We start from the raw sequence: 27,068 nt of genomic DNA, 5'->3' as shown, positions 1-27,068 counted from the left end.
TGCAGTCTGACACCTCATTGTTTATAGGAACATCTACATCAGCCCGGGGAGGGCAGCCGTCATGGCGATGGTTAGATCTCATAACGCCGTTTCTTTGATGGCGGAACCTCTGCCACAGTCCTGCCAAAGCCCCTGCGGAGCTCCGTGCCCGTGTCTCACCTCCTTTCTCACCCCATCACAGATGAGCGAGGAATACAAATGCCTGTGGTCCCTGAAGCACAGCTCCTCCTCCTCCTCCTCCTCCTCCTCCTCCACCTCCCTCTACCACAATATCCCATCTCCCCCGTTTACGCCGCCCTCCACCTCCATCCATCCCTCCCTGCTCTCTTTCAAGGACAGCCAAAGACATTCTCCCGTGTGAGATAAGAGTGATTCCAGCCGACTCAACACGGCAGCGCCCCGCTCAGCCGTCCGTGGCGGCCGCCCCGCGGGTGACAGAGGCGCAGCCGCATCCGGGATTTAAATGCATATGTTTAACTTGCTGTCGCAGCAGTCGTCGCGTGCCCACAGGAAAACCATCCATATTTGTCTCTGCCCATTAGCGGCAGGGGCAGAAGGCAGCAACAGCTGAGGAAAACGGTCTTTTAAAGCATGTGTCGCCTGTCATGTTACAGATTTGAGACAAGTGACCCGGGTTAAAAGGCAGAGGCCTGCAGCAAGAAAGATGGGCCCAACCCTCACAGGTCTGTCCAGTTTGATTTATATCCTGTGTCTTATCTTGAATATTTACTCTCGCAGGATGTTTTCATACCGGACTGTTATTTGCTCAGGGGGTTCAGCCGTCAACCTTCCGGTTAGTGAATGACCCACCCCCGAGCTGCCTCACCCACATGTCTTCTTACGGCTCCCTCGGAAGGTTGAGGTCAGAAATATTACATTTTGTACGTACGTACAGTGTCTGCAGCCATTTTGCCCTCAGATGTTCCAGCTGGTGAGGCGTTCCACCTCAGAACGTTCCATCTTGCCATTTAAAATGGGACCCAAACATAGTAACATAAATATTTTACACCTCTCTGTTGGACAATTCAAGGATATAGCAGCATCTGCTGTAATGGAACACATCCATAACCCTTCGTGGTCCTGTCTTACAATCAGGAAACCGCTCGTCTAATGAATGGTAACGATTTAATTAATCATCAGTTTGTAAGGGGAAGAAAAAGAAGAGAAATGTTGACAGGTATTAATGACGCAGCAGAGAAGTGGCCTCCACGACCATGAATTCAGATTTGGTTCTGCTGCTGGTCTTGACAGGAAACGTACGGGTTTGTGACCGTCATCTATGAAGTTATTTGGCTCTGGGAGGACAAAGGAGAGAGAGGGGATTAAAAAGCAGAATGGGATGTCAGCCCTAATAGATACGGAGCTGGACAGGGAAAATGGGAACAGAGGGGCGAGAGGAGGACGGAGCAAAGGGGAGACGAAATGTAGAGAAGAAAAAGCACTTTTAAGATTGTGTGTGTTCATGTGCGTGCGTGTGTGTGTGTGTGTGCACGGGTGTGCACATGCACCTGCAGAAAAATTGAAAAGTGGGTGACCTGAGGTGTTCTTGATTCCTCAATTTCAGGTGTAATTACAAAAAAAAGGAAGTGGACCCGGCAGGTCCTCACTGGGTTTCCTACAAATGAGTCTGGAGTCCAAATACCAGGAGGACATTTACTCTAATATTTCAACATCAGCCTTTTATGGCACAGTGAAGTTACTGGATTAAGCGGCGCTTGTGCAAAAATATAAGGTTTGAATTGTTTTAACCCTGACACCAATGGATGAGCCCCCCTTCGTTATTTTTAATTAAAAGAGCAGCTTGTTGAAGGTCAGAATTCAAATTTCAGCTCGGTCATCATCTCAGCCAAGTGAGGCCTTGTTAATTATGACTTTCCTTCCAGCTCTTTATTATTCCAATGTTCCACTCCTGCAGAGCCACGAGACTTTCTTTCAAAAGAAAAAGTCACTGGTTTCACTGGTTTGGCCTTCATCGCTCCCCAAGGATTTCCTCTTGCCTGATATGTTTCCACCTCTGTACCCGCCAAAGATGCACCTGTTCTCCCCTTTAACTGCTTTTGGACACTGACTCTGCAGTTCAACATGTTCCAGATTTTAATGTGTTCACCGGTTGCCAACAAAGAGCAGCAACTGGAAGCTGCCCAGTCCTCCCACTCCCACACCTGTCCGCTGAGGCTTTTACTGGAGCATTTCCAGGTTAAGGACACACACCTGGACCCGGACCGAGCCAGGATCGGCCCTTCACTCTCTTTACGGCTGCTGTAGCTTCTGGCAGCTCTTTTGTACAGGACAGACAGACACAACAGTCAAGACAAACAACCTAAAACTGGGCTGCTGTATAAGGGTAGGAAGAAAAACCCAACACGCCACCTGTCTCCTCTGTGCACAGGCACCATCTGCAGTCCTGCTGAAGTGTGAGTAACGCGCACATGCAGTTATTCTGTAGAGCTTTCAGAAGCTTGAACTGGTAAAAAAAAAGAAAAGGTTTGTGTCTGAGTTCCTGCTGCAGAAGGATGTGAAATGACCTGTCAAAGCCTCTGACAGACTCCTGCAGTTTCCTCCATTCAGCCTTATTGCACCTGCTGGCGTTGCCACTTGCTCACTAGTCACAGCTCACTAGTCTTAGCTGGTTCACAGTCTTACTTGACTTGAGAGTAATGATGACTAGTTTTACGAACACTCTTCACTTTTTACTGAATTGATCAATGACATTTTGTAACATCTACCGGAAAGACTTGTGAGAAAGGTGAAAGCATAAAAACACACCTAGAAAGCTAAGATGCGCTATACTGTTAGCTCAGTTGCTAATACTGTTGGAGACAAAACAATAAATAAGTTTATTTACTCATCCTGTCATTTTTAATGTAATAAATGACACAGAGTTTAACCTGCTTTTCCACTGCCATCCCTACTCAACTCAGAACCACCGTTTTGGTTTTATTTGGTTCATTGACCTTTGCAGAAGTCCGCCACACCTTCAGCCTTGCTTGTTTTCATTGTCACACTTTATGGAATCAGCAGTGACGATTTACTTTGTGCAACAATTAGAGTCCCGGACAACCGACTGCTGGACCAAGTGGAAGAAAACTCAATAGAAAAGAGAATTTCTGTAGACATATCGCTTCCGCTTCACACTAATATACGTCTGAGGTGGTGAGAAAGGATATTATGATCTTATTATGGCTAAAAATATTACAAAGGAGACCTATTTTTCCATGATGCAATAAAACCGTATAAACCCACATGACCGTCCTAATATTTGCCAATCAAACACTGATATCACCCACCCACTCACACCCACACACACCCACACACCCATCCACACACACACACACACACACACACACACACACACACACATGCACACACAAACAACGTATACAGCACCATAATAAGGAGGCAGAGCACTGAATGTGGTGCTGGAGCAGAGCTTTTAACCCTAGAGGTGACTGAACTGAACCTGCCTGAATCTTTTGTTATTGCTTGACTTTCTCAGTAATGTGATGAAAAACCTTCAGATTCTGAACGTTACATCGATGCTTCCATTGGCTCCTTCATGACAAACGTGTTCATTTACTCTTAATTGAGACGGCTCTCAGTGTTTTCTCAGTTAAAGATGGACAAACCTTCAAGCAGCAACACTTACTCTCAAGTTACCACTCACCAAGTTTTAGGGCATCCATCCATCCATCCATCCATCCATCCATCCATCCATCCATCCATCCATCCATCCATCCATCCATCCATCCATCCATCCATCCTCCATCCATCCATCCATCCATCCATCCATCCATCCATCCATCCATCCATCCATCCTCCATCCATCCATCCATCCATCCATCCATCCATCCATCCATCCATCCATCCATCCATCTATGAGAGGGAGGGATACACAATGGCTGGACACCAGTCCATCACAGGACACGCACACTAAACACACACTCACACACACCAAGGAGCAATTTAGAGTGGCTGATAAGCTTTTTAAACCAGAGGAGAACCTAGACAGCGTAACAAAAATGGTACGAACCTCAGCTGGAATTGAACCCAACACCTTCCCCCTGTGAGGCGACTGCAGAGTTCGGGCCAACTTTCTTTTCAAACTTTTGAGGACAGTAACGCTGCTGTGGCGTTTAGGCTAAACACGGTATAAATGCAAGATGACATATTTTACAGCGTGACCTTCTCAGCAGACACTGCTGCTCCCTCCTGTCTGTCTCTCTCCCGCTGCGCCTCCCCGATCTCACCTGAGATGTTAGTAAAGGTCAGTTTTGACCATTTTTTTTCTTTCAACAGCAGAATGAAACAGCAAGTTTCTCTTAAACACATCAAGAAAATGAAAGAATACGAGGGTGTGAGGATGTTCTGCTCAGGCAGGAAGTGCCTCAGAAGAAACTGAACAAAGAACAAACTGAACTCTATTTGATTCCACTTAACTGTATAAAGGATTTGTCTAACCAGCCACCTTTCATTTGATTCTGGAGGCGTAGGCTCTCTTCTTCCTCTGTTACCTCGTGTTTCCTCTGCTCTGAGAATGAAACATATGTAATGTAATTCTGTTGGTAACAGCCTCTATCGATCATGTGATTATTGGCAGAGGCAGGTCAATAAACAGTCAGTCAAGGCTTATTCAAGCCCAGGAGGCTGTAGCTCAGCAGACTATATATATATCTGACCATATTACAGAAGTGTAGTATTGACTATTAGCTACTTAAAGTAGCAAAATAATTCATTAAATAAGATGACCATTTACCACTTTGTCCTTTCACTTTTGCTAGCACCACTAAAGATTAAACAGTTAAATAGTGTCACCAAAGTCTGCCACAAAGGAAGAAACCAAGCGAAATATGTGAATGTTTGCTTCTTATTCTGGACAATGAGCTGGAATTTGGCTCAGCACCCAGAGATGGAGCTGAAAAGGACAAACATCTGCAGATTCCACCTTCATGAGAAGGAAGCGGCGTGTTGGATGAGATTATGTTAATCTCTACCTGAGCCACAGAAATGGGTCTGTATGGACGTCGTGAATGGAGGAGCTCCAGGGGTGACCAGTGCCTGGAAGAAATTATCATAACTTCCTGTGACAACCCAGAAGTACATCAGGTCTGATTTTGTACTATTTATTGTTTTGTCTTCACTGCTCAGTAAATATCAGATATCAGGACCCAAATGCATTTTTATCATTTTAATCTTCATTTACCCAAATAAATGAGGGTTTTAGCCAGCATTGGAACTCCAGGCACTTGTAGCAACAATTCAGTGGAATTCCAGGATTGTGGACAGGCAGGAAGGTATGGAAGCATAATTCAAGTTGATATACAGCGCAACACACACACACACACACACACACACCACACACACACACACACACACACATGCACACACAAACAACGTATACAGCACCATAATAAGGAGGCAGAGCACTGAATGTGGTGCTGGAGCAGAGCTTTTAACCCTAGAGGTGACTGAACTGAACCTGCCTGAATCTTTTGTTATTGCTTGACTTTCTCAGTAATGTGATGAAAAACCTTCAGATTCTGAACGTTACATCAATGTTTCCATTGGCTCCTTCATGACAAACGTGTTCATTTACTCTTAATTGAGACGGCTCTCAGTGTTTTCTCAGTTAAAGATGGACAAACCTTCAAGCAGCAACACTTACTCTCAAGTTACCACTCACCAAGTTTTAGGGCATCCATCCATCCATCCATCCATCCATCCATCCATCCATCCATCCATCCATCCATCCATCCATCCATCCATCCATCCATCCATCCATCCATCCATCCATCCATCCATCCTCCATCCATCCATCCATCCATCCATGAGAGGGAGGGATACACAATGGCTGGACACCAGTCCATCACAGGACACGCACACTAAACACACACTCACACACACCAAGGAGCAATTTAGAGTGGCTGATAAGCTTTTTAAACCAGAGGAGAACCTAGACAGCGTAACAAAAATGGTACGAACCTCAGCTGGAATTGAACCCAACACCTTCCCCCTGTGAGGCGACTGCAGAGTTCGGGCCAACTTTTTTTCAAACTTTTGAGGACAGTAACGCTGCTGTGGCGTTTAGGCTAAACACGGTATAAATGCAAGATGACATATTTTACAGCGTGACCTTCTCAGCAGACACTGCTGCTCCCTCCTGTCTGTCTCTCTCCCGCTGCGCCTCCCCGATCTCACCTGAGATGTTAATAAAGGTCAGTTTTGACCATTTTTTTTCTTTCAACAGCAGAATGAAACAGCAAGTTTCTCTTAAACACATCAAGAAAATGAAAGAATACGAGGGTGTGAGGATGTTCTGCTCAGGCAGGAAGTGCCTCAGAAGAAACTGAACAAAGAACAAACTGAACTCTATTTGATTCCACTTAACTGTATAAAGGATTTGTCTAACCAGCCACCTTTCATTTGATTCTGGAGGCGTAGGCTCTCTTCTTCCTCTGTTACCTCGTGTTTCCTCTGCTCTGAGAATGAAACATATGTAATGTAATTCTGTTGGTAACAGCCTCTATCGATCATGTGATTATTGGCAGAGGCAGGTCAATAAACAGTCAGTCAAGGCTTATTCAAGCCCAGGAGGCTGTAGCTCAGCACACTATATATATATCTGACCATATTACAGAAGTGTAGTATTGACTATTAGCTACTTAAAGTAGCAAAATAATTCATTAAATAAGATGACCATTTACCACTTTGTCCTTTCACTTTTGCTAGTACCACTAAAGATTAAACAGTTAAACAGTGTCACCAAAGTCTGCCACAAAGGAAGAAACCAAGCGAAATATGTGAATGTTTGCTTCTTATTCTGGACAATGAGCTGGAATTTGGCTCAGCACCCAGAGATGGAGCTGAAAAGGACAAACATCTGCAGATTCCACCTTCATGAGAAGGAAGCGGCGTGTTGGATGAGATTATGTTAATCTCTACCTGAGCCACAGAAATGGGTCTGTATGGACGTCGTGAATGGAGGAGCTCCAGGGGTGACCAGTGCCTGGAAGAAATTATCATAACTTCCTGTGACAACCCAGAAGTACATCAGGTCTGATTTTGTACTATTTATTGTTTTGTCTTCACTGCTCAGTAAATATCAGATATCAGGACCCAAATGCATTTTTATCATTTTAATCTTCATTTACCCAAATAAATGAGGGTTTTAGCCAGCATTGGAACTCCAGGCACTTGTAGCAACAATTCAGTGGAATTCCAGGATTGTGGACAGGCAGGAAGGTATGGAAGCATAATTCAAGTTGATATACAGCGCAACACACACACACACACACACACACACACACACACACACACGCACTCACGCACGCACACGCACGCACGTGCACACAAATGCGTTTGCATCAGCAGAATTTAGTTTTATAATCAATTTGAACGCCGGACTGGAGTGGGTTGATGTTCCTCACTGCAAAGTAAATCCTAACATGACTGTTGCTCCAGTAGTAGAAGCAGGACAATCAATTTCATCCGCCTGAGCTCACCGGTGGTGGGCGGAGAGGAAAAATATGAGAGCAGGCTGGGAACGATGTTCCCGCTGAATGTGGTCCGTCGTGCCTTTCTCCATTTTGAGCTCATGATAGAGCAACATTTTCTCCCTGAGAAGGACAACATCATTGAGATAGCGATCACATCATTTACCCAGAAAGCTCGGCTGCAGGGAAGGTAAAAAAAAACACCCACTACGTCTTTGATTTATCCAGGGATGAAAGGATATAACAGGGAAGTGTTCATTTCGTTTTTAGCGGTGAGACTGGTGAGTACGCTCATAAAACTGTGTTTGAAAATGGCTAAAGCATCCAGGAACTAAGTAAGCATATTTTATCTCCACGGTGATGTTGCAGTTCAGAGCAGCGTGCACCCATTTCAATAACGCCACTGCACTTTAACAGGATGTTCAACTTCATCAAAGCCATTTGCGCTCCCCCGAGATGCTCCAGTTTCACGGGCAATCTCATAAGCCTCGTTTTCTGAAACTCTGAGCTCTTTTACCAGCATGTGTGACAGTTTTTTAATGTGACTTGAATGTCTATTAAACCCCTTGAATCAGTTGTCCTGATAAGGAACTGTGGAGGACGCTGTCGCCTCGGTAATAACTATGTAATTACTCCTCTCGTGTTTCATCCACATGCTCTCGGAATCCTTTGTGAACCACATAGATAAGACATACACCATTTTTTTTAAATTATTTCCTATTTGTTAACTTCTACAGTGAAAGTCAAGTGTAAAGCTGGCTCTCATCTATCTATCTATCTATCTATCTATCTATCTATCTATCTATCTATCTATCTATCTATCTATCTATCTATCTATCTATCTATCTATCTATCTATCTATCTATCTATCTATCTATTTTTTGTGATTGGTTAATCAATATCTATCTCCCCACCTCTCTTTCACCACTTTTCTTTCTCTTCTCTTTCCTTTATCCCACAGCCTCGCTGATGTAAACTGACGTGTGAAATATAGCTAATTGGGAGGTCTGACACTACTTAATCTGGTTTGACGAAAAATCCATTTTCCCTCCCGCCCTTTCTATGAAACATTCATCATCTTACAGAAAAAGAGAAAGAAACCTGTTGCTGGAGGATCAATCATCTGGCAGCGTATGGGAGTGAGAAGGACAATATATTTCCTGCAGCACATTTGAGACTCAGACCACAAAGATTTTGACATTTATGATGGACGAGTCTGACCTGACGTGTTGGGAGCTTCTAGTTTACAAAGTGCTGGTGTATTAGAAGAATTGGCCCTTATAATCGTGTAAAAGAGATTTCATGTAATTTAGGTAACAGTTACAGCAGTAAATATTGAATAAGTCCTAGCTTACCCAATAAAATGAGCAGAAACATAAGTTTTAGGTGGAGTAGTAGCCTTGGGCTTTTCTGTGTGAAGTTTGTATGTTCCCCACACGTCCATGTCAGTTCTCTCTGGGTACTCTGGCTTCCTCCCACAGCCCAAAGACATCCATTTGGGGGGGTTCAATGAGCTGGCAACCAGTATTTACCCCACATCACACCAGGAGTCGGCTGTGAGGCTCCCAGTGGAAGAAGGCGGATGGATCACTTCTTTTAGTATCCTCAGGTTCATCAAACCAAACTATAAAAACCATGGCTGTGTTGATGAAGATTTCCCAATGAGCCCTTTAAACTGTCAGGTAAATCAATAAAACATCCAAAGGTAAGTAAATGTGGATCTTTGGTTAAAGAAATAAGAAAGGGGGCGGAGTCAATTGGGCCCAAGTGGAAATATAGAGAAAATTAGCATTTAAGAGGTAATCATGGAATTTAATCATTAGATTATTGTTTGTATTGTTTCATTCTTCGCGACCCTTGCTTTGCTTTGCCTACCTCTAAGCAATTTTCATCACCTTAAACCAAAACACGGACTAACCATTATGAGCTATAACCATATACCCGTTTAACCTTGGCTGTTAAGATAATCTCCAGGGACTGACGGGCAGATTCACTCTTGTGATCAAAGCAAAGGCACCTCTGCGCTTCGGTCGGTCATCCACCCTTGTATAATCCACGTCTCCGTGGAGACGGAGGTGGGGTGGGTCAGGTCAGCGAATTCGTAAAACTCTCTCCGTGCTGCCGCTCAGACCTCTTTCAGAAATGAGGTCTGACAAAGTCTCCGCTCTAATCGCATCAGCATCGCCACTTTTTGTCCACTTCCAAGCACATCAGTGGAAGTGATGCTTGTGAGAGCTGCCCTCCTGGCCTCCGCTCGGCTGTCGTATCTCCATCCTACCAACCCTCCCTGCAGGAAATCAAATATGCCTAATGGAGAGGGGAAACATTACGAGCGTAATCGTAGCTGGGACAAGATAAACGCGTCGACAATCACCACCTTCCTGCGCGTCTTTGCAGCAGCCGGGTAAAAAACCTTTTAAGGATAAGTCCAGAGTCAGTGGTCTTCATCCGTTCACTTAAATGAAAGGGTGACGGAGTTTTGCAGGCACCGGTGTATTCGGTCGGATTGAACCAGATGAATTATGGAATTACAGCAGTGAATTTGGGGGAAGTATGGGGTAAACATGTCACTGCGTTTGTTACCTGATTCACCATCAGCGGAGGGGGTTAAACTGGGCACGACCTGGGCTGCAGACTCCGCAGCCACTGGATCGAATTCTTCCTTCGCTGAGGTCCGTGGGGGTGACTGAGTGGTGCCTGGCTCGCCACAATACGGCTCCTGTTTCAGAGGAAATGGCCAGGCCTCAGAGGGCAACCTCAAGGTGAAAGACGTGAAGAGTGCTGTGTGGTGATGTGCGAGACAGCCTTTTTAATATTAAAGAAGAATTGGCAGGAATAGGTCTGGCTTTTTATTTTTCCGTGCCCCCCCCCCATCCAGCTCATCCACCCAGGTCTCCCATTATTGTTAATGGTCACCAGTACTACTGTCTTTATGTACAGTCAATGGTCTGGACTCCATTAGGGGCAAATTCCTCTCCAGCCCATTGCTGACGCCATCATTAAAAGCTCCTCTCATATTCATAAACTTTTAATTGTGCACTCAAGCAGTCAACTGAAGCCTTTTAACCCTGCTGCTTATTCTTTCCAACGGTAAAGCGTTTTTTAAAATTACATTGATAAAAAAAAGCGATCTCTCCTTTGAATCTTGTAGTTGCACAAAATCCAATATTTAATGGTCCTTTTCGGATGGCTGCTGCCAAACGGTTCAAAAAATAATAAATGTTAAATCCATTTTGTGCAATTAGTAGATTACAGACAAATCTCCATGCCTGTGCTGTTTTTGCCAACTTCAAATAAACATTCAGCGTTTCTGCAGCGCCTCCGTCGCCATGACGCTGCCGTCTCCATCACAGACTGAACATCTGCTCCACCATATGAAGCTCTGTCCTTTTACCTACCTTCTTCTTCATTTCCTGTCAATCCAGCATTCTCCCACACCTTCACATCCTGGGAATACAGTAATACATTAACAATAAATAATGAAAGTCATCCAAAGAGTCTTTGCATATAGATAGCCTACTTAAGAGGAAACGACGATTAACATAACTCGTGGATAATTAGATCTTCTCCCCTCTTCCACCCTCCCTGTGACTAATAGAGCGGCCATAGTGTCAGAAGGACGCAGTTCTTTGAGACAGGAGACCCCGACAACAACAGCAGCAGGAGAAACTGCGACCGAGAGCTCGCGCTTTCTTTGTGCACGTCTGCCCTGCAGGGGAGATGGAACATTCCCAGCCATCCCTCAAATTCTCTGCTACAGCTACAAAACCACGATATCAAAGCAGTTTATAAGTCTTGACCATGGCTGATATAGGAGAGGGTGTTTCTTATGTCATTTTGTGCATTAGCGTCCTTATTTACTTCAAGGTATTTAATTAATAAATGATCAAAAGTTGTTGTTTTTTTTAAACTGTGAATAATTCCTATGTCCATCCTGCTAATGGGGGGAGAACAGATCCTTAAACTACGAGTGGAATACATTTCCATTCTCCAGATTACCAAACCAAGGTTGCTGGACCCTGGATTAGATGGTAAACCAGTAGCAGTGTGCAGTCTGTGTATGGACGCGTGTGGTCGAGACTTTAGAAGACGGACCCCTGCTGGGTCCCCGCACTGGTCCGGTCTTCGACAGGTCATCTGCATCAATCAGGGTAACGATCTCCTTGTGAAGCCGGCTGGAGATGCTGATGGACACTGATTCGGGTTGTTCAGACCTTCACAAGTGCTGTTGTTGCAGCATACTCAGTTCCCGCTCATCTATGAACCATATGGCTCGTTTTCCTCCCTCCTCCAACCCAGACAAAGAAGCAGCTAATCCCAATAAAAGGTGAGACGCCCTGAGAATTGTTTTACACCAGTTTATCAGCTTGACGCTGGGAGATTCTGTAGAAAATGATGTTCGACACAGCTGCAACAGCATGTCTCATATTTCGCTGATGGGCTGAAACTTGATCCAAGGTCACGACGGAGGGTAATCCTGGCGGCCGCAGGTCTGCAGAACGACGCCGGGACACCGTGAATAATTATGGCGCTCAAGATGAATGGGGACTCTGTTGTTGACATTCATAAATATAACATTAGATTTGAATTTCTGTTCTCATATCATCCAGTGATTATACGGTTCAACGCTAGAAGAGGCCACAGGTGCTGTGGACGGATAAACAGGTGAGACGGCTGACTGAAAACATTTAACTGTCTGGCTCAAACCAAACTTCCTACCATAGGTCAATATTCATAGAAACGTGCTGTAAAGCTATGTCATTTTGTGTTTAATTCCAACAACTCTGACCGGGACCACTTGCTTTCTACCGGTGTTGCGGTGCTTGTTTAGCTCGTGGAATCTCCTCCCACCTGTTACCAATCTGATGCTAAGCTAAGCTAATCAGCAGGTCACTGTAACACATAAAGAACAAGACTGGGAAATGATAGAAGGTGGAGAGACGGTCGGGCATTGTTCATTAGCTTCTCCCAGGAGACGATGGATGGCTGCAGCCGTCCTCAGGCTGCAGCCTCCTGATAAGCCCATCACCTCAAGGCCCAGGTTGGAGGGCCCTCTTAATGGAATTGCTCTCATCTGGGTAGCAGTGGTCTATCGACTGCTCGCACAACTGAAAGACGACCTCCCCCTTTGTGAATAGCGTGACCCGGGAGATTGATGACACTCGGCGGCGTGAAACCAGCACAGCGCCGCGTCCTGTCCACCCCGAAGGCTTCGAAGGACGTCCGTCTAGGGAGCGTCGTTCATATGTGGAAGGGAAAATCCTCTACGGGGGTGTTTGTAAAGCAGTGACTTCATCATCATGTATGGAAACAGCCTGGAGGTCCCCCATGTAAAGGACAGCAAAAACATAGACTGTGAAATTAAAGCCTTGAAGGCATCAGACAGACTCTAGAACAGAGGAACCGCTTCTTTAACCTCACGTTAGGTTCTGCTGCAGCGTGGACGTCCAGCTTGACCTTTGCTCTGCTTGACACTGCTGATGTAAAGCTGTAAAAACACAAGAAGCCTCTTCTGTGTAACTGCCAAGCATCCCTTAATCCAACAAGTATCTTCTAAGACAGAACACAAGCTGATAAGATACTTATCGCCGCGGAGGCTCGCCGGCTTTATCTCTCGTAAGGAGGCTTCTGCCGCATGACTCTCAGACGCAGACAATGATTCACTGTCAACGGGCCTCACAGCCGTGAGAGGAGGGAACTGTTGCTTTTGGTACGTCCTCTAGACGGTTTCTGCACCATAGAAACCAGCGCATCCGACCACAGAACGCTTGCGCCCTGTCGTCAGAGCGAGTTTTTAGTGATCTGACGGAGCAGCTTCTTGCTTGGCGGCGTGAGGCTTTCAAAGACAGAATAAAAGCTGTCAGACTTGGGAACAGTTTATGTCCCGGTCCTGCGATTTAAACTGTCACGTGAGTGATCGTGGAGAGGAACAGCAACAACCTTCAAGGCCCTCACCTCCCGATGTTGCCTGGTTCTCGGAGGAAATGAGTGCGGAGGGTGGCGACTTTCTATAACAATGTTGCTGTAAGATGGGTATCCCATAATGATCCCACTCAACCTCCAGCCAACTAGATCCACAGGCCAAGATGTTCCATCCTCTCTTACCTCCCCTCACACTCACACACACGGCCACAGGAGCTTTTGGTTGTGGTTAACACGCGCCTCCAGACGTGCTACCCCCCCGTCTCTCACTCCATGCTCATTCTACATTCGTCCCCCCAGTTCATGGAGACCCCTTCGTCTCTCCCGCTGGCCCCTGTCTCATCCCCTGGAGGAGACACTGAGGCGATGTGGAGATCTTATTCATCAGGTCTGCAGGTGGCCTCGCGTCTGATTGTCCGTCGCCGGAGTCCTCGCGGATTCGACATCTCCCCCGCTGCTTCTTAAAATAGAGGGAGAGATTAGGGCGAGAAGATCATTCTAGCAAAGTCCCAGGAGGTCCATCATGCCATTCACCCCCCTCCTCTGCCAGTCTCTCATCTTTGTCCCTCTCCTCCTTTTTTCCTCCTGCATCTCCACCTGATGGAGTCGTCAACAGCAAATGTGCCGCGTCTGTACAGGAGCTACACTTCCACATAAAATATAACCATGAGATCATGTAAAGAATTCATGTTAAGGAATTTCCTTATTTCCTTTGCTTAGTTAAATATGTAATAAAGCCACAGCAACTGGTTTGTTTTAAATAATAAAACATTAACGCAGGTTAGTAAAAAGGTAGTTGGTGGTGAAAATGTGTTTCTCAGATAATTGCAGAATAGTGCTTAATGGTTCCCTTTTACTCCAGTTAACAAATAATGACATAAAATGTATAAAATCCTTACAATGTGCACGTTTATGTGAACGGTGAAATCATTTTTGTTGACCACTTCTTTTTTTTCCTCATTTCTGTCAATAAAAAGCAGCAAAAGAACCTCAGTTTTGTCCTGAAGGCCAAGAGGAAGATGTAAACGCTTAAACGTGAGCAGCTTCTGTTGAGAATCTGAGGTCAGGTCACACAGTTGAGAGGGTAAAATCAATTACCGCGGGCGTGCGTCAGATATCTGTGGTGAAAACGTGTTACTGGGTTAAAAAGTGGTCAAACCTCATTAACACCTGTGGTGAGCTCAGACCTTCTGCCTTCTGAGGGAGACGCGGACATTTCTGATGGATCAGGAACCGCTGCCCTGCCTTCGTTAGCGTTGGAACAGCCGACATCAGCGCCATCGCACGCTCGTGGTCACTGGCAGCTTTCCCACAAAGCCCCATCTGACCTGATTCAGATTCTGCGACTGCTTCCTGGACTGGATGGCTCGTGAGCTCGTGTCAGGAATATCTGCTGCTGCGAAACCTCGGCGGGAAGATTTCGTCAGCCGTGAGTGGCAGCAGCTGCAGCGCTGGAGAAGACAGGCAGACTGCTCCTGAAGTCAGTTGTGTGTGTGTGTGTGTGTGTGTGAGAAAGCTGTGTATCCAAAACAGCTACAGCGCATTTAAAAATGACATTATTCTCTTATATTAAGGGTATTTTATAGAATCCTGGAACTGGGACGCTGCTCGGGAATGTCGTGGTTCGGATTAATCCAACAAGGTTGACATCAATTGTTAAGTAACAATCAATAAAATGTTAATTACAAATGATTGCAGCTAAGAAGTTGACCAAAATGCTAATTAATCTATTAAAATAAATCTGAAATAACACATTGTTCTTTAGCATGCTGCACAAACAGTGTGATAACAATATACGACGTAAACATTTGATACATGTTTTTGGAGTTTTTAAGCCTTTTAACACTTCAAAAAAAAAATCTGAAGAATCTCATTATTATGTAAATGAGTGAAACTATCGTATTATGGTCTTCCTGATCATGGAAACGTGCTGCTTCCAGAGTCTCTAGTTAGCTTCCCCAAGATGATTTGAGTCGCGCTGCAGCTCAGATTGAAAAAGCAAAGCTTTAAATGAGGCTGTAAAGAGGCTGCGGAGGACTGTGAATACCAACAGGCCACCAGCGTCTCCAGCTCGTTTGCTTTTACGCTCCTTTCCTGGCGCACTTCCTGTGGACGACAGCAACAACCTTACAAGTTCCAGTCGGAACAGGACATCTGGTCGTGAAGGAGGTGTGAAGGAAGCGCGTCCCTGAGTGTGAGCGCTGCCCCCATTAAAGACCAAAAGGTAAAAACCCAGTTCCAACTGCAAAAATGACCCAGATGCCCTTAAGCTGCATGGATTTAATCCAGTTCTGTGATCTGATTAACGACACGCCGCCGTTCAACGGTGGCGCTTGTGTGAGCCGTGGCGTCGTATCAACGTCGGCGGGGACAGAACTCCTGCCCGCGCGCCTGCTTTTGCAGAGCCACAGACAGAATGACCTTCACGGGCCTCCTCTCAAGTCTTTTGTTGGCAGATTCCATTTAAATAGATTCCCCCGTTTGCCTCTCAGGCAAAGTCACAATCAGGAGTCCGGATTCATTCCGCTCAAAGGGCAGCCCGGATGTTTAAATCTGGCCCCACTTTGAGCGGATGTAAATATTAATGATGGCGGATCTGCATTTTTACTCATCTTCTGGACCTCTGGTGGCTCCTCTCATTCAAATCAGTCCTTTCATGAAAGCCGCCCCGTTCTCCGTCCCTCCATGCTAGCAGACGGCGTGAGGATGTAATAGCTGCGGCTCGGATCCTAAAGCTCCATTGGAGGTGTGTTTCAGCCCCGGTCGTGTGTGTGTGTGAGCCCAGGCAGATCGCAGCTTTGTGCCGTCGCTGGTTTGGCTCTTTCCACCTTCAGCTTTGCTGCTTTTTGTCCTCTCGGAGGCTCAGTTCGGCGTGACGACATGCCTCCCTGAGCAGACCGGGCTAAATGGATTTCCATTAGCGGGGCTCTGACTCATTCCAGATGCTTACTGGTTAATGTGCGGCCACTGTAGCGGAAAGTTTCCTCTCCAAAAGGACAACAAAAACCCAAACGCCCCCGTGGAGTCCAGGCAGGGCCGCGTTTGTATCCCAGCGTTGCTGTTTCCCACCGGTTGTCGTTTTCATGCCCAAATATGCGAGGAAGTGAGACGGATCACCGGCGACGTCAGCTTATTAGAATAAATTGTTAGCATTAATTCGAAGCCATCAGCTGGCTGCGGCCATTTGTCAGAGCGTGCGTGCTCAGGGCAGCGAGTGCACGTTCTGTCCCTCCACCGCTCGCGTGCATTCATCTCCGCGGGACCACGTCTGGACTCGGGCGAGACTCACATCGGACGATCAATTGGAGAAGTAATGATCTGAGCGAGATGGGCCATCTATCTTATCATCCCGCGACTCCTCATTGCTCCTATGGGATTGTTGTCAGGGCATCGATTTTGGCCGCCTCAAGCCAAAACTTCCGCGTGATCTCATTGTTAATAGCTCGTTTACAAAAGACGGAACGGAGAAAAGAACATATGATGTGGTTTGCTTTGGGGTTTCCTGTCCTAAAAGGTTAACCTGTTAGCGTCCGCGTTGAATCAGTTGCTGCTTCAAACTTTTGAGCGAATTACGGCCAATTGAAACTTGCCATTGTGCCAATGGGCCAAATGTGACAGTGATGGAGCGGGTAAGCTCCAGCTGCAGGCAGAGGGCAGAGAGTGGGTGGAGTTAAATTAGCAGTGACAAATCACAGCGCAGTTCACTCCAACAGGGTCAAGCAAGAGGCAACTTTAAGTGTAAAAGGTGATTTTTGGCTGCACGTTGCAGGTCGCATTACATATCCCATCGTTACGCACGTGCACAGACGGTCTAGTCAAGGATGTAATCACACCTGAGATGGTGTCTCAGAGAGGGAACACCCTCAACCTCCAGTTGCTCCTCTGGTGACAGGCAACAGTGCTTCAGGTCCTCGGTTGTTTCCGTAGGAACGTTAAAAAACCCCAAAAAGAATGTGGGAGCCTTCAGACGAGATGATCATCAAAATGGATCTCACAGCCTCTCTGACAGCCTCACTCGGAGTTTGACTCTGAAAACGGCGCTTGAGGGAAACAAATCAGCACCCATCGGCCATTAATTAACACTGGCTGATTTTGAGCGCGGCCCGCCGTGACCAGAGCGACACAGGTCTCGATGTGGCCGGCAGTGTCATCGGACCAGAGTCGAGCTGGGGCGCCGTGCCGGAGCCACCGCTGGATGATGAGGTGCTTTTCCACAGTGCTACACACATACAGGAACAAAAGAGGCAAGTATCTTCTCACCGGTGAGGAGGACGTCAATAGCAGGATTTTCCTGGTAGCTAATGCTCTATAAATCATTGATTTACATTCAATAGAAATGGCCGACATTCAGGAAAGGAGCGGGTATCCAACACGATGCGAGGACCCCGCTCACAACACACCCACAGAGACGGTTGCTGGCAAATCTCAGCATGAATAAACACATTTACAAAAATGACAGGAACACAAAATCTGTTCACCCCATTTATCAGCAACACCAGCCGGTCCAGCAGCTGCACCCTGAGGACGCAGCTAGAAAACCAACACGCAGACTTCAGCCTTCCGCCACGTCCCGTTTCAATGACCACAAACTGTTGTCTCGTATGCCCACACGATGTCATTTCCTGCATTTTTTTCTACAATAGATGAAGTTATTTACTCCGAGGTCAACATAAGAAATAGTTCATTGAAGGTTAAAATGGTCTCCTTGGACAATCGCCAATATTTGATCCGATGCCGCCATCTAGTGGCAAAAACGACAAACGCAGCCATATAAATCGACCGCAGGTCAAAGGTCCTGAAACGATCCAGCTCGGGTTTGATGATCTTTTCCAAACAAGAGCATTTCTTGAAGAAAAAAAAAAGCCAGTGAAAGACAATGGGATATTTCATAAAATTCTTTATTCATAAACTTGATGCAAGTTTACAAATTATTTAACATGGTGAAAAACACCCTTGCAATGGGGGGATGAAACCAAAAGCATGCTAACGGTGCATAACTTTATAACACGGCCACTGCAGTTAATGAACCAAGGTTAAGACCCAAAATGTCACCAGTCACCAGCAGAGATGTTCGGTTAGTCAGACCACAAAAGAAGCTGTTCACCATTTCCCAAAGGGGTTTTTTTTAGTTCATTGTGGGCTTTCGATTATTCTGATGGCACAAAATCTATACTGTGACTTTCTTGGGTTGTCCAGACAAGCTTGGCAACACACAGGCTGGGGAATTAAAATATCCTGCGCATTCTGGAAGTCCAAAGTTTCTTAAAAGCCATCCAGCTTAAACGCGGCGTTCCCTCAGTAGCGTGGAGACCTGCTGCCATAGCGACACGCAACACGCCGCACACTCCTCGCCGGGCGGAGGCCGACACGAGTGTTCTCCAGGCAGACGGTTGACGATCTGTCTCGGAGGCTTTCAGACGTTCCTACTGGTTAAACTCGGACCATTTAAAAATGGCGTCTGGGGGGGAGGGAGGGGGGGAAAAAAAGATTCCATCTTCCCGGATGTGGGGTTCTGAAGCAAGCCTTGTGGAGTGTGCTATGTATTCCTGAGTTTGCTTCTCCAGAGATGAGCAGATCCACTGGACAATGTGACCGGAATGACGTGATATCCGCGTGACCGATGGCGCCGTGGACGGCGAGGCGGCCCCCCGGGGGGGTGAACGCCGCGGCTCCTGCCCGGCGGCGGCTCGCCGTTGCGTGATGAGGTTAATATCGCTGAGAAGAATCGGGGAATGATTGTGTGAAGTGGCGGGACTGAGCTTTCTATGCTGGTTTTCTTTTTTTTTTAGAAGAAGAAGAAGAAGAATCTTAAAACGACGCGAGGAACCACACAACAGAACAGCCACAACGAACATCAATTTGCTCCACAGTTTGCTGCATATTATTCACATTACATCGAAATCCGAGCGTGCTCGTGCGCACGGCGGAGCCGCCGGCGCCGACCAGAGGTGTTGGTGGGAAGAGCCGGGTCGAACCCTGGGTTCAAGCCCGCGGATTAAAACCATCAGACTCCGGTTGATTGGACCCGGGGCGGGAAGCAGGAAGGTAGAGAGTTAAGACTATTGCTGTGAGTTTGAAACCCGCGGCTGGCGCGTGCGGGCCGCCACGGGGCGAGGGAAAGGTCAGAGGTCAGCCAGACTCTTCCAACTGTAGGAAAAGCGAAGGGCTCAGGATGGGAACCAGCTCCAAGGACCGAGCGAGTCCAGTGAAGCTGCTGAGCCCGGTGGTTCTGCAGGAGAGGGAAAGCGGCGCCGCTGCATAGCCTGACTGAGGTTGGTCCGGTTCGCCGAGGTCAAGTATGAAAAAGCAAACCTCCGGAACGCCAACAGACGCCTGCGCCGCCCCGCTAGCTAAAGAGATGCCACCCAATCGAAGGAATGTTAGCGTCAATGCCGCCAATAACGCGAGAACCCCCCCCCTCCCAAAAAAGCCCAGCAGTAGTCGTTAAGCTTACATTAGAAAACGGAGCGCCGTTTCCTCCCGAGAGAATCCGTGAAGCAACTTTACCCGACTCCCGCGGCGCCCCGGCGGATATCGTGACCCTTCCCAGCCAGAGAGCCGCACAAGGTTACATCATAAACAAATCCTTTTGCAGAAATACAAATGTACATGTTTACAGGTGGAGTTAAAACCGACTAGTTACAGGGTGATAAAATCCCTCCGCGCTCTGGCCGCTGCTGGTTCCTGTGTGGCCCCGCCGACCCCCTGCTGGTTGGGATTGTGACGCCGAGCCCCCGAATTTAGAGCTCGGCCGGATGCGGAAAAAAAAGTCTCTTCGTCCTCCTCGGTGCGTCCAGCCTTCAGCGAGATAAGTGAGCGAGCCGGCCTCGGCGGCGTGTTATTCCAGAGGCGGGATGAGACGTGAGCGCAACGTACACGGGCCGTTCCGGAGAGAGAGAGAGAGAGCGAGAGACATAGAGAGAGAGAGAGAGAGAGAGGAGGTTCTTCCCACCGCTGGCAATTTAATGTTCTTCCCAGCTACAAACATGTTATGAGGGAATGTTCTTAGATCCGGCCCGCGTCCGGCGGGATGTGATATTTAGTCCAAAGTCTTCCTGGAGTGTGGGACAAGGTCACGATGGAGAAGACTGACGGTACCAGATTGATGTCCAGGGAGATAAATATCTGACGCAGGGACGCGCTCGCGAGGAGCCGACGCGGAGAACAAAATGATCCGGGTGTTTTAAAAAAAGAGATCAGTCTCAAAGGTGGTGGGGGGAGGGGAGGGAGGGGAGGGGGGGGGCAATGGCATGTGGTCCCAGTACAGGAAAGGCAAGAACCTGGTTTAGCCGTCCTCCTTAGGGGGTGTGTACCATCCTACGGGGAGAAACAAGGAAACAACATCAGCAAACACTCGCCGCACCAGCGGTTCCTCTCCGGGGGGGGGGGGGGTTACGGAACAACTCTGTGGCCCCCGACCCCATTTTCTGTCCTCATCCGCCTGCTCAGGGATGCTGCTCGGCCTCCCTCCCTTTAAGGCTCTAATGTACAGCCAGTTCCAGAATCCTATAGATCTCAGATCGGGTCGGAGGTCCCGCTGGCGCCGGCGTGATTGTTGAAAATAAAAGGGTCAGACGGGCGCACGTGGAGGTTAAAGTGATGCCCATCTATACGGCTGATTAGCCATTTAGCTTGGATTATTATACATTTTCCTCTATTTTCTATTCTTATTTCAATTGTTTTGGATTATATACTCATTATTATTGTTCTTTTTCTATCCTTAACTTCCTGAACGTCTCTTCCTCTGTGTTTTTGCTGCTGTTGCGCCGTAAATTTTGGACAAATAAAGGGGATCTGAATCTAACCGGAGCGAGAACCAGATGTGTTTGCCAGGACCAGAGTCCCCCCCCCCCGTTCGCTGGACAGGACTCACCGTTCTTCTCGTGGATCTGGACCAGGGATTTGTAGGACTGCTGTGCTCTGGCCAGATTGTACTGGTTCTGCGTGGGAAGAAGACAACTCGGTGAATTCAGGCGGGCGAGCGGGTTCACACCGGTCCCGGTGCTGCTTCATGACCAGCAGGTGGTCCCGTTCAGGTCCAAACGGATGTGATCCGGGTTACCGTCACACCTGAGACCTGAGAGAGTCCCGTCGTACTCCGGCGAGCAACTCGCCATCTAACGTCTCGGGTTTGAGTTCTACGTGTCTGAAATGTCACCGGAGGATCCAAAGCAACTCCAAAAACGGCCCATCGGGTTGCGTAATGAGGGGCGGGGCGGACGTGGCGAGGGCGCTATTACAGCAAAGCTGTCGCCGGGGCTATTTTAGAACGTAATTGCCGTCATTTTAAGCAAACAGTGCGCGCTTCCTGCCCATTCAGATGACTAAAAACTGGTTTTTCGAGAGACTCTTTTGCATTTTCAGGTTTTTTCTGGCGGAGGCGTGAAGCTAAGCTCAACTCGCGCTACTGCAGGTGGACACTGAACGTGCCACGACCTCTCCAGACACGTTTGTCTCACGGACTCGGGGCGCCGACCATTGAATGTGTGCATTCAAAGGCCTGTTTATAGCGTAGCGCCATGCTAACACCAGCCATTGTTAGCGGACAAAGATAATGAACAGGAAAGATATTTTACTGTCCGACACCAAAGGCACCAGAAGGTTCTGAGACGGGGCTCGGAGAGCGGCGTCGGGCGGCGCGCCGCCTCCCCGGTCGCGTGACGCTGCCGTCATTTGCTGCGTCAAACGGATGAAGAAGCTGCTCAAAACAAGACGGCTTCATTTCTTTGTCACTATGGCGTCAATATTGATTCTTATCATTACTTTTTAAGAGGTGATGATAGCGGCTCTGCTGGCATCAGCCGGACCTGAAGAGGCTCCACACTGGCAGCTTTGGATCATGTCTGAGGGTCCCAAATGTCCCCACTTACTTTATTGGCTCCGAACTGCACTCTTGCTTTTCCTTTGACTAAAGTGGCGTTGATCTGCATGATGACAGACTCGATGGAATAGGCACTGCTCCAACCCTGAATCCAGGAGTCAAACAGCAGCGGCAGGTCACAAATCTGCATTTTCCGCCATATTTGCTGTCTTTAAACGAGCTCAGGCGTACCTGTTTGGTAAGAAGTTCCATGCAGAGGGCTCCTCCGCCCAGAACGTACCTGGAAAAGGAGAAACTTTAACCAAAATAAACGACGCTTTGTTTCCTAACCTGACTGGTTTTCGAGGGTCTCGAGATGGGAAATGGCGCGAGGCGGTGAGCGAGGTCGGTGAACTCACCCTCCGGAGAGCACAGGCGAGACCACCCGCACAAACGGGGGGTCGAAGGGGAAATTATCCTGGAAGCGGCAGAAAGGGGTCAGCCCGCGTGGCAGAAACTCACGGCTAAACGCGGCGTTTCCCGCTCTACTCACTTTGTAGGAGAAGTTTAGCAGGATGTAATCCATCCCTTCTTTCTCCTTCAGGACCTGCAGGTCAGTGTGCAGGGGGCTGTCTGGATCCACCCTTTGGGTCAGAGAAGCGCACGTTGTTGTGGATGTTCCGAGGAAAAGACGACGTAAACAAACCCCACTTACGTCCTTAATTTGACGTGCCACTCGTAGAGGCTGTCGTTCACCAGCTCCACCGAGTAGATACCTGCAGCGGAAAGGCAACGGACTGCACTTGAACGCACCACGCCACCACTTCTGCTCTGCATCAGCTGACCGCCAGCACCCCCCCCCGCCCCCGCGAGCGAGCTTAGAGGGCGCCGTCGGTCTGAAGGTCCTACCTGTCTTGTAACTCTGAGACCTGTAGATCTCTCTGAGCTCCTTCATCAGGCGGTCGGAGGCCTGGACCGATCCCGACACGGCTCCCTGCAACATTCCCAAGTGGACAACAAGATTCCGTCATTTACAGGGAATTTGGAACTCCTCCGGGGTTGAAAGGTGCCGAGCACAGCCGAGTCTTTGTGAGGCCCGTCGGGGTCGTTGGTTCCCCTCACCCCCTCCCTTCAGAACCACTCACGTTCAGGTGGTCTTGTCTCTGGTTCTTGCGGATCTTCTCCAGAATGGCCAAATTCTCCTTCTCGATGCCGTCGTCTTCGGACTTCTTCCCGTCCACGGGCTCCTCTTCTTTCATCTCATAGTGGTCCAAGTCCTCGATGTCCTGGGAATATTCACAGGGTTGACGGCACCCAAAAGAACAGTTCGGCTCGGAATGGGTGTGAGGAATGAGGAAAATTCTACCTCGCCCATCTCCTCTTCCTCCTCTTCTTCAGATGTGACCTCCTCTGTTCCATGCTGCACCCACACACACACACACACACACACACACACAAAGGAATAAAGACCAGATTAGCGTGTGTTGCTTTATTCCCATTCAACAGGAAATGTAACCGAACTGGTTCCGGGAACTAATCCGACTACATTACAGGTGCGTGGCTGCATAAATTGGGCCCCTTTGGAGAGAGTGGCGAGAACAGCGCCGCGCTGCACGGCTCATTATCAGGCGAACGTGTGCGTTTGAAGGTCCAGTCGCTGGTTTATCAGTAACTGGACCGCGGCTTTCCGACCACCGAGTCCTCGTTAAACTCGGTGAATCGTGGCAGCTTCCTGTTCCGCAGGTGATCCTGGCAGATCTGGATTTCTAAAACTGGGAAAGCGGAAAACCGCTGACAGTTTGAAGGCGGACAAGCGGCCAATTTAAAGCTGAGACTTGAAGCTCGTGGATAAAACGAAGCAGGCTGAGCGGGATCCCCTTTACCCCTGGTGGGCCTGTTCCACGCCACCCACCGCCGTTACTAACGTGTTGCACCTGCGGACTTGCCTTCCTGTCCTGTCCTACGGGTCCTGCAGGGAGCGGCTGGTCCAGCATCTCCACATCTGGATGTTGGGGAAGGTTATACAGCCGACACAGGTCGCAAATGAGTTTCTTCAACTGCTGCAGAAGCTGAGAGCGACAGTTAAGAGGGAAGAAGGGTTGAAAAGACAACAATGCAACGGCAGCTGTGCACATGCGCGCGTTTTCATTTCCCATCTCATTTCCCGCGTACGCGCCGACGTTTACGCTCCAAAAATGCTACTTTAAGAGAATCCGGCCACGCGCAGCGGCCCCGGCAGCCCCCGTCGGAGCCGTGACCCCCGACGAGGGCTGCCGGGGCAAACGGTGCACATGTTCTGACATCGAGACTGGGCCCGGTCCGTTTGGATCGCTGCCCTCGCGCCGCGGCTGGAACACGTCTATAGTCTTTCTGCACCGGAGACAAAACGTCCAGAGCAGCAAAACCATCACACAACTGTTCCAGAAGAATTCCCTTCAGCACTCGGTGGCCTGTTGGGATTTATCATCCCTCAGCTACAGCACAAATTTGGCTTTGTTTTTGAGGGCATTTCCACACACACACACACAGGAGCCCAGGCTAGCATTTTAATGGCATGCTTGCCAAGAGGGACAGTAAGCATTATGGTTAGGAATAGTGTATAAAAATAGTGAAGGTATATGATGGGATCCATAGATGAGCAGTGCAAAGTTACCAGAGTGCTGCCTTTCCTCACATCGTCCAACCGCTCCAAAACTTGCGCCAAGCTCGGATCGTCAGAGTCCACAAACCAAATCGGCGGGGTAGATGGATACGATTCCTAAAGGCAACAATGGCAGAGTGATAAATCGGCACTGGTGACACACGAATGCGTGTCGCCAGGTTAAAACCACAGTAAATGTGTGGGCTCGCCACGTTAGCATTCTGTGCGCAGCCAATGCTAATGCTAATGCTCGTTATAAATACCCGTTTATGTTGACTCGACAAAGCACAAGCACCACCTTTAAATGAAAATACCACTACTGATTTATATAGGACCGCAGAAACTCCACTTAATAGCAGAAAATATTACAGTTGTGGAATTAGCCTGCTATGGGCTAACATTAGCATCTGGTGAAATTTAAAAAGGCGAACAGATTGTCTCCTCACCGTTATGTTACAGTGGATAATTAATAGTTTCTCTCCAGTTACATTAAATTGGCAACTCAATTCGTCGGGCTTCCAGTCAATGATCCTGAAACGTTCGTGATTTGGATCAAAAATGGACTCCAAAAACTTCAGTTCGGCCTTCAGCCCCGACACAGACATCTTCCACGCATCTCCGGCTGGGCCGCTGGGGAGTGGGAGAAGTCGGGACTTAGCTTTAAGCTAGCTGAAGCCACCGCGCAATTTTTCCACAACAACCCCCACTGCGTGCGCAGCAGCGATCTGACAGGCAAACCAGGTAGATATACCTGGGTGCCGACTGAAAACTATTAAGACCGTCCTATCAAAATGTCAGGGCAACCGGGGATATTTGCTGATGAGCCAGCTAAGTTTAGCTGGCTTTCGTTAGCGTCTGACAACAGCGCAGCGGTTAGCAGGACGCTAGTTAGCGAGCTAGCGGGCTAGTCCGTTCTTGTCTTTCCGTCTATTGTTGTTCCTGCCTGTGATCACAACAAGTTTAAGGCGGTGGTGGTAATCCGTGACCTCCTCCTCACAGTCTCATCGGACGGTCCCTTGTGTGTTACTGAGTCGGGGAATAATCACACCATCTCCACCCCGTGAACTTGTATCCCGCTGCAGGGATAGTGTTTTTCATCCCGGTGTACAAGTGCAGTTGGCCTCTTGTGGGGTTTAAAGATGGCGTCGCGCGAGCTCTCCGTTCCCGCAGACTCCCAGAATTCAGCGCGCCGGCGCTTCATCAGCACATCGAATTATTAATCGGATTATTCCGTTTTTTAATGACACGTGTTGATCAATGACTTTTACAAATAAACACACGTCGCGGCATTGGAGAGTTTCACCGAGAGTTTCACTAAACTTTTCAACGTTGTGCCTGTGAAAATGAGCTGTGAGCAGGTTTTAATGACGTTGTCGGGAACTGTTCGTGATTTATTATGTGTCTCTGCATCTTATATGGGGGTATATTATATAAAAAGAGTGTCTGCTCTTATTATTAAATGCTTTAGCGTTCATTTCACACCGGTCGCTCAGTGATATCAACGTTTCATTTCCAGTTTTACTGAAACGTAACTCATCGGTGTTGAATGGTGACATTTAAAGCATTGACTTTCGCTTTTATGTTGATATGAAGATCCCATTCATTATCCGAAACAAATGGAATAAAATGGCTTTATAATTCCAAATGTGACGTATTATTTTCACATGTCGATGTTATCAGACTAAAATACAATCATACTATATATATATTTTAAATGTAGCGTTATATCAATTGGCCACTAGGTGGGAGTGTTTGCTCAAAAATCCGACAAAATAAAATGACTGAGATGAAGGTAATTAAAAAGAAGATAAACCTCGAAAATCCATCAGGTTGAATCTGCTTCAAGCTTTTATTTCACTGTTCATTTGCTTACAAGCACATGGTTTTAATTTCATGCCGCTGTCAAATATGTCTTGCGGATTGTAAATGAAAAGATTTTTACTTTTTAAAATTCAGATCACCTCAATCCTGAAAAGCTGAAAAAAACAAAGTCGGACGACAGCCTTCAGAAAATGCTGCTTTTAGCCTCCAAGCATAATCAGTCAGATAAGACGGAGGATTTGATGGCAACTCCTAAAAGCAGAATTGAAAATGCTCCACCCTTTGGTGAGTGACCTTGTTACTCAGGCACATTCAGGAGTCTGCTGTCATCCTTAATTTATAGTCCCCTGATAACGCTTCTCTTATTCTCTCCATGTCTAAATTGGTATTCTGT

At 47.6% G+C, this 27,068-nt stretch overlaps 1 protein-coding gene and 1 long non-coding RNA gene across 4 annotated transcripts; one reads left to right on the top strand and one right to left on the bottom strand.

Annotated features, from left to right (window-relative positions):
• Positions 1-8,259: 8,259 nt before the first annotated feature.
• Positions 8,260-14,400, top strand: LOC130521803 (uncharacterized). The gene is made up of 2 exons (XR_008949457.1): positions 8,260-12,155; positions 12,629-14,400. It is a non-coding gene; the product is annotated as an uncharacterized LOC130521803 (long non-coding RNA).
• Positions 14,401-18,291: 3,891 nt separating this feature from the next.
• Positions 18,292-26,018, bottom strand: ube2q1 (ubiquitin-conjugating enzyme E2Q family member 1). Of its 3 annotated transcripts, none has more exons than XM_057019762.1 (13): positions 25,300-26,017; positions 24,866-24,970; positions 24,147-24,281; positions 23,579-23,632; positions 23,358-23,498; positions 23,122-23,206; positions 22,928-22,988; positions 22,766-22,856; positions 22,632-22,690; positions 22,465-22,513; positions 22,283-22,378; positions 21,286-21,352; positions 18,292-20,729 (listed from the first exon to the last, which is right to left on the bottom strand). In XM_057019762.1, the coding sequence occupies exons 1-13, from the start codon at positions 25,456-25,458 to the stop codon at positions 20,698-20,700; spliced, it is 1,134 nt and encodes a 377-aa protein (XP_056875742.1). In that variant the 5' UTR covers positions 25,459-26,017; the 3' UTR covers positions 18,292-20,697. The 3 variants fall into 3 exon arrangements, with proteins under 3 accessions (XP_056875742.1, XP_056875751.1, XP_056875761.1); XM_057019771.1 differs by having other exon boundaries at positions 24,159-24,281; positions 25,300-26,014; XM_057019781.1 differs by lacking the exon at positions 24,147-24,281 and having other exon boundaries at positions 25,300-26,018.
• Positions 26,019-27,068: the final 1,050 nt, after the last annotated feature.

The sequence above is a fragment of the Takifugu flavidus genome, chromosome 2 (genome assembly GCF_003711565.1).
Source record: "Takifugu flavidus isolate HTHZ2018 chromosome 2, ASM371156v2, whole genome shotgun sequence".
In the NCBI taxonomy this organism is placed as follows: domain Eukaryota; kingdom Metazoa; phylum Chordata; class Actinopteri; order Tetraodontiformes; family Tetraodontidae; genus Takifugu; species Takifugu flavidus.
The sequence above is the reverse complement of the archived record's forward strand: the minus strand, read 5'-3'. Positions and strand labels throughout refer to the sequence as shown.

Coding starts and splice junctions, on each gene's coding strand:
- ube2q1 (XM_057019762.1), bottom strand. CDS start 25,458: ATGTCTGTGTCGGGGCTGAAGGCCGAACTGAAGTTTTTGGAGTCCATT. Junction 23,499..23,578: donor AGGAAGAGGAGATGGGCGAG/GTAGAATTTTCC, acceptor GAATATTCCCAG/GACATCGAGGACTTGGACCA. Junction 23,207..23,357: donor AGAGACAAGACCACCTGAAC/GTGAGTGGTTCT, acceptor GGAATGTTGCAG/GGAGCCGTGTCGGGATCGGT.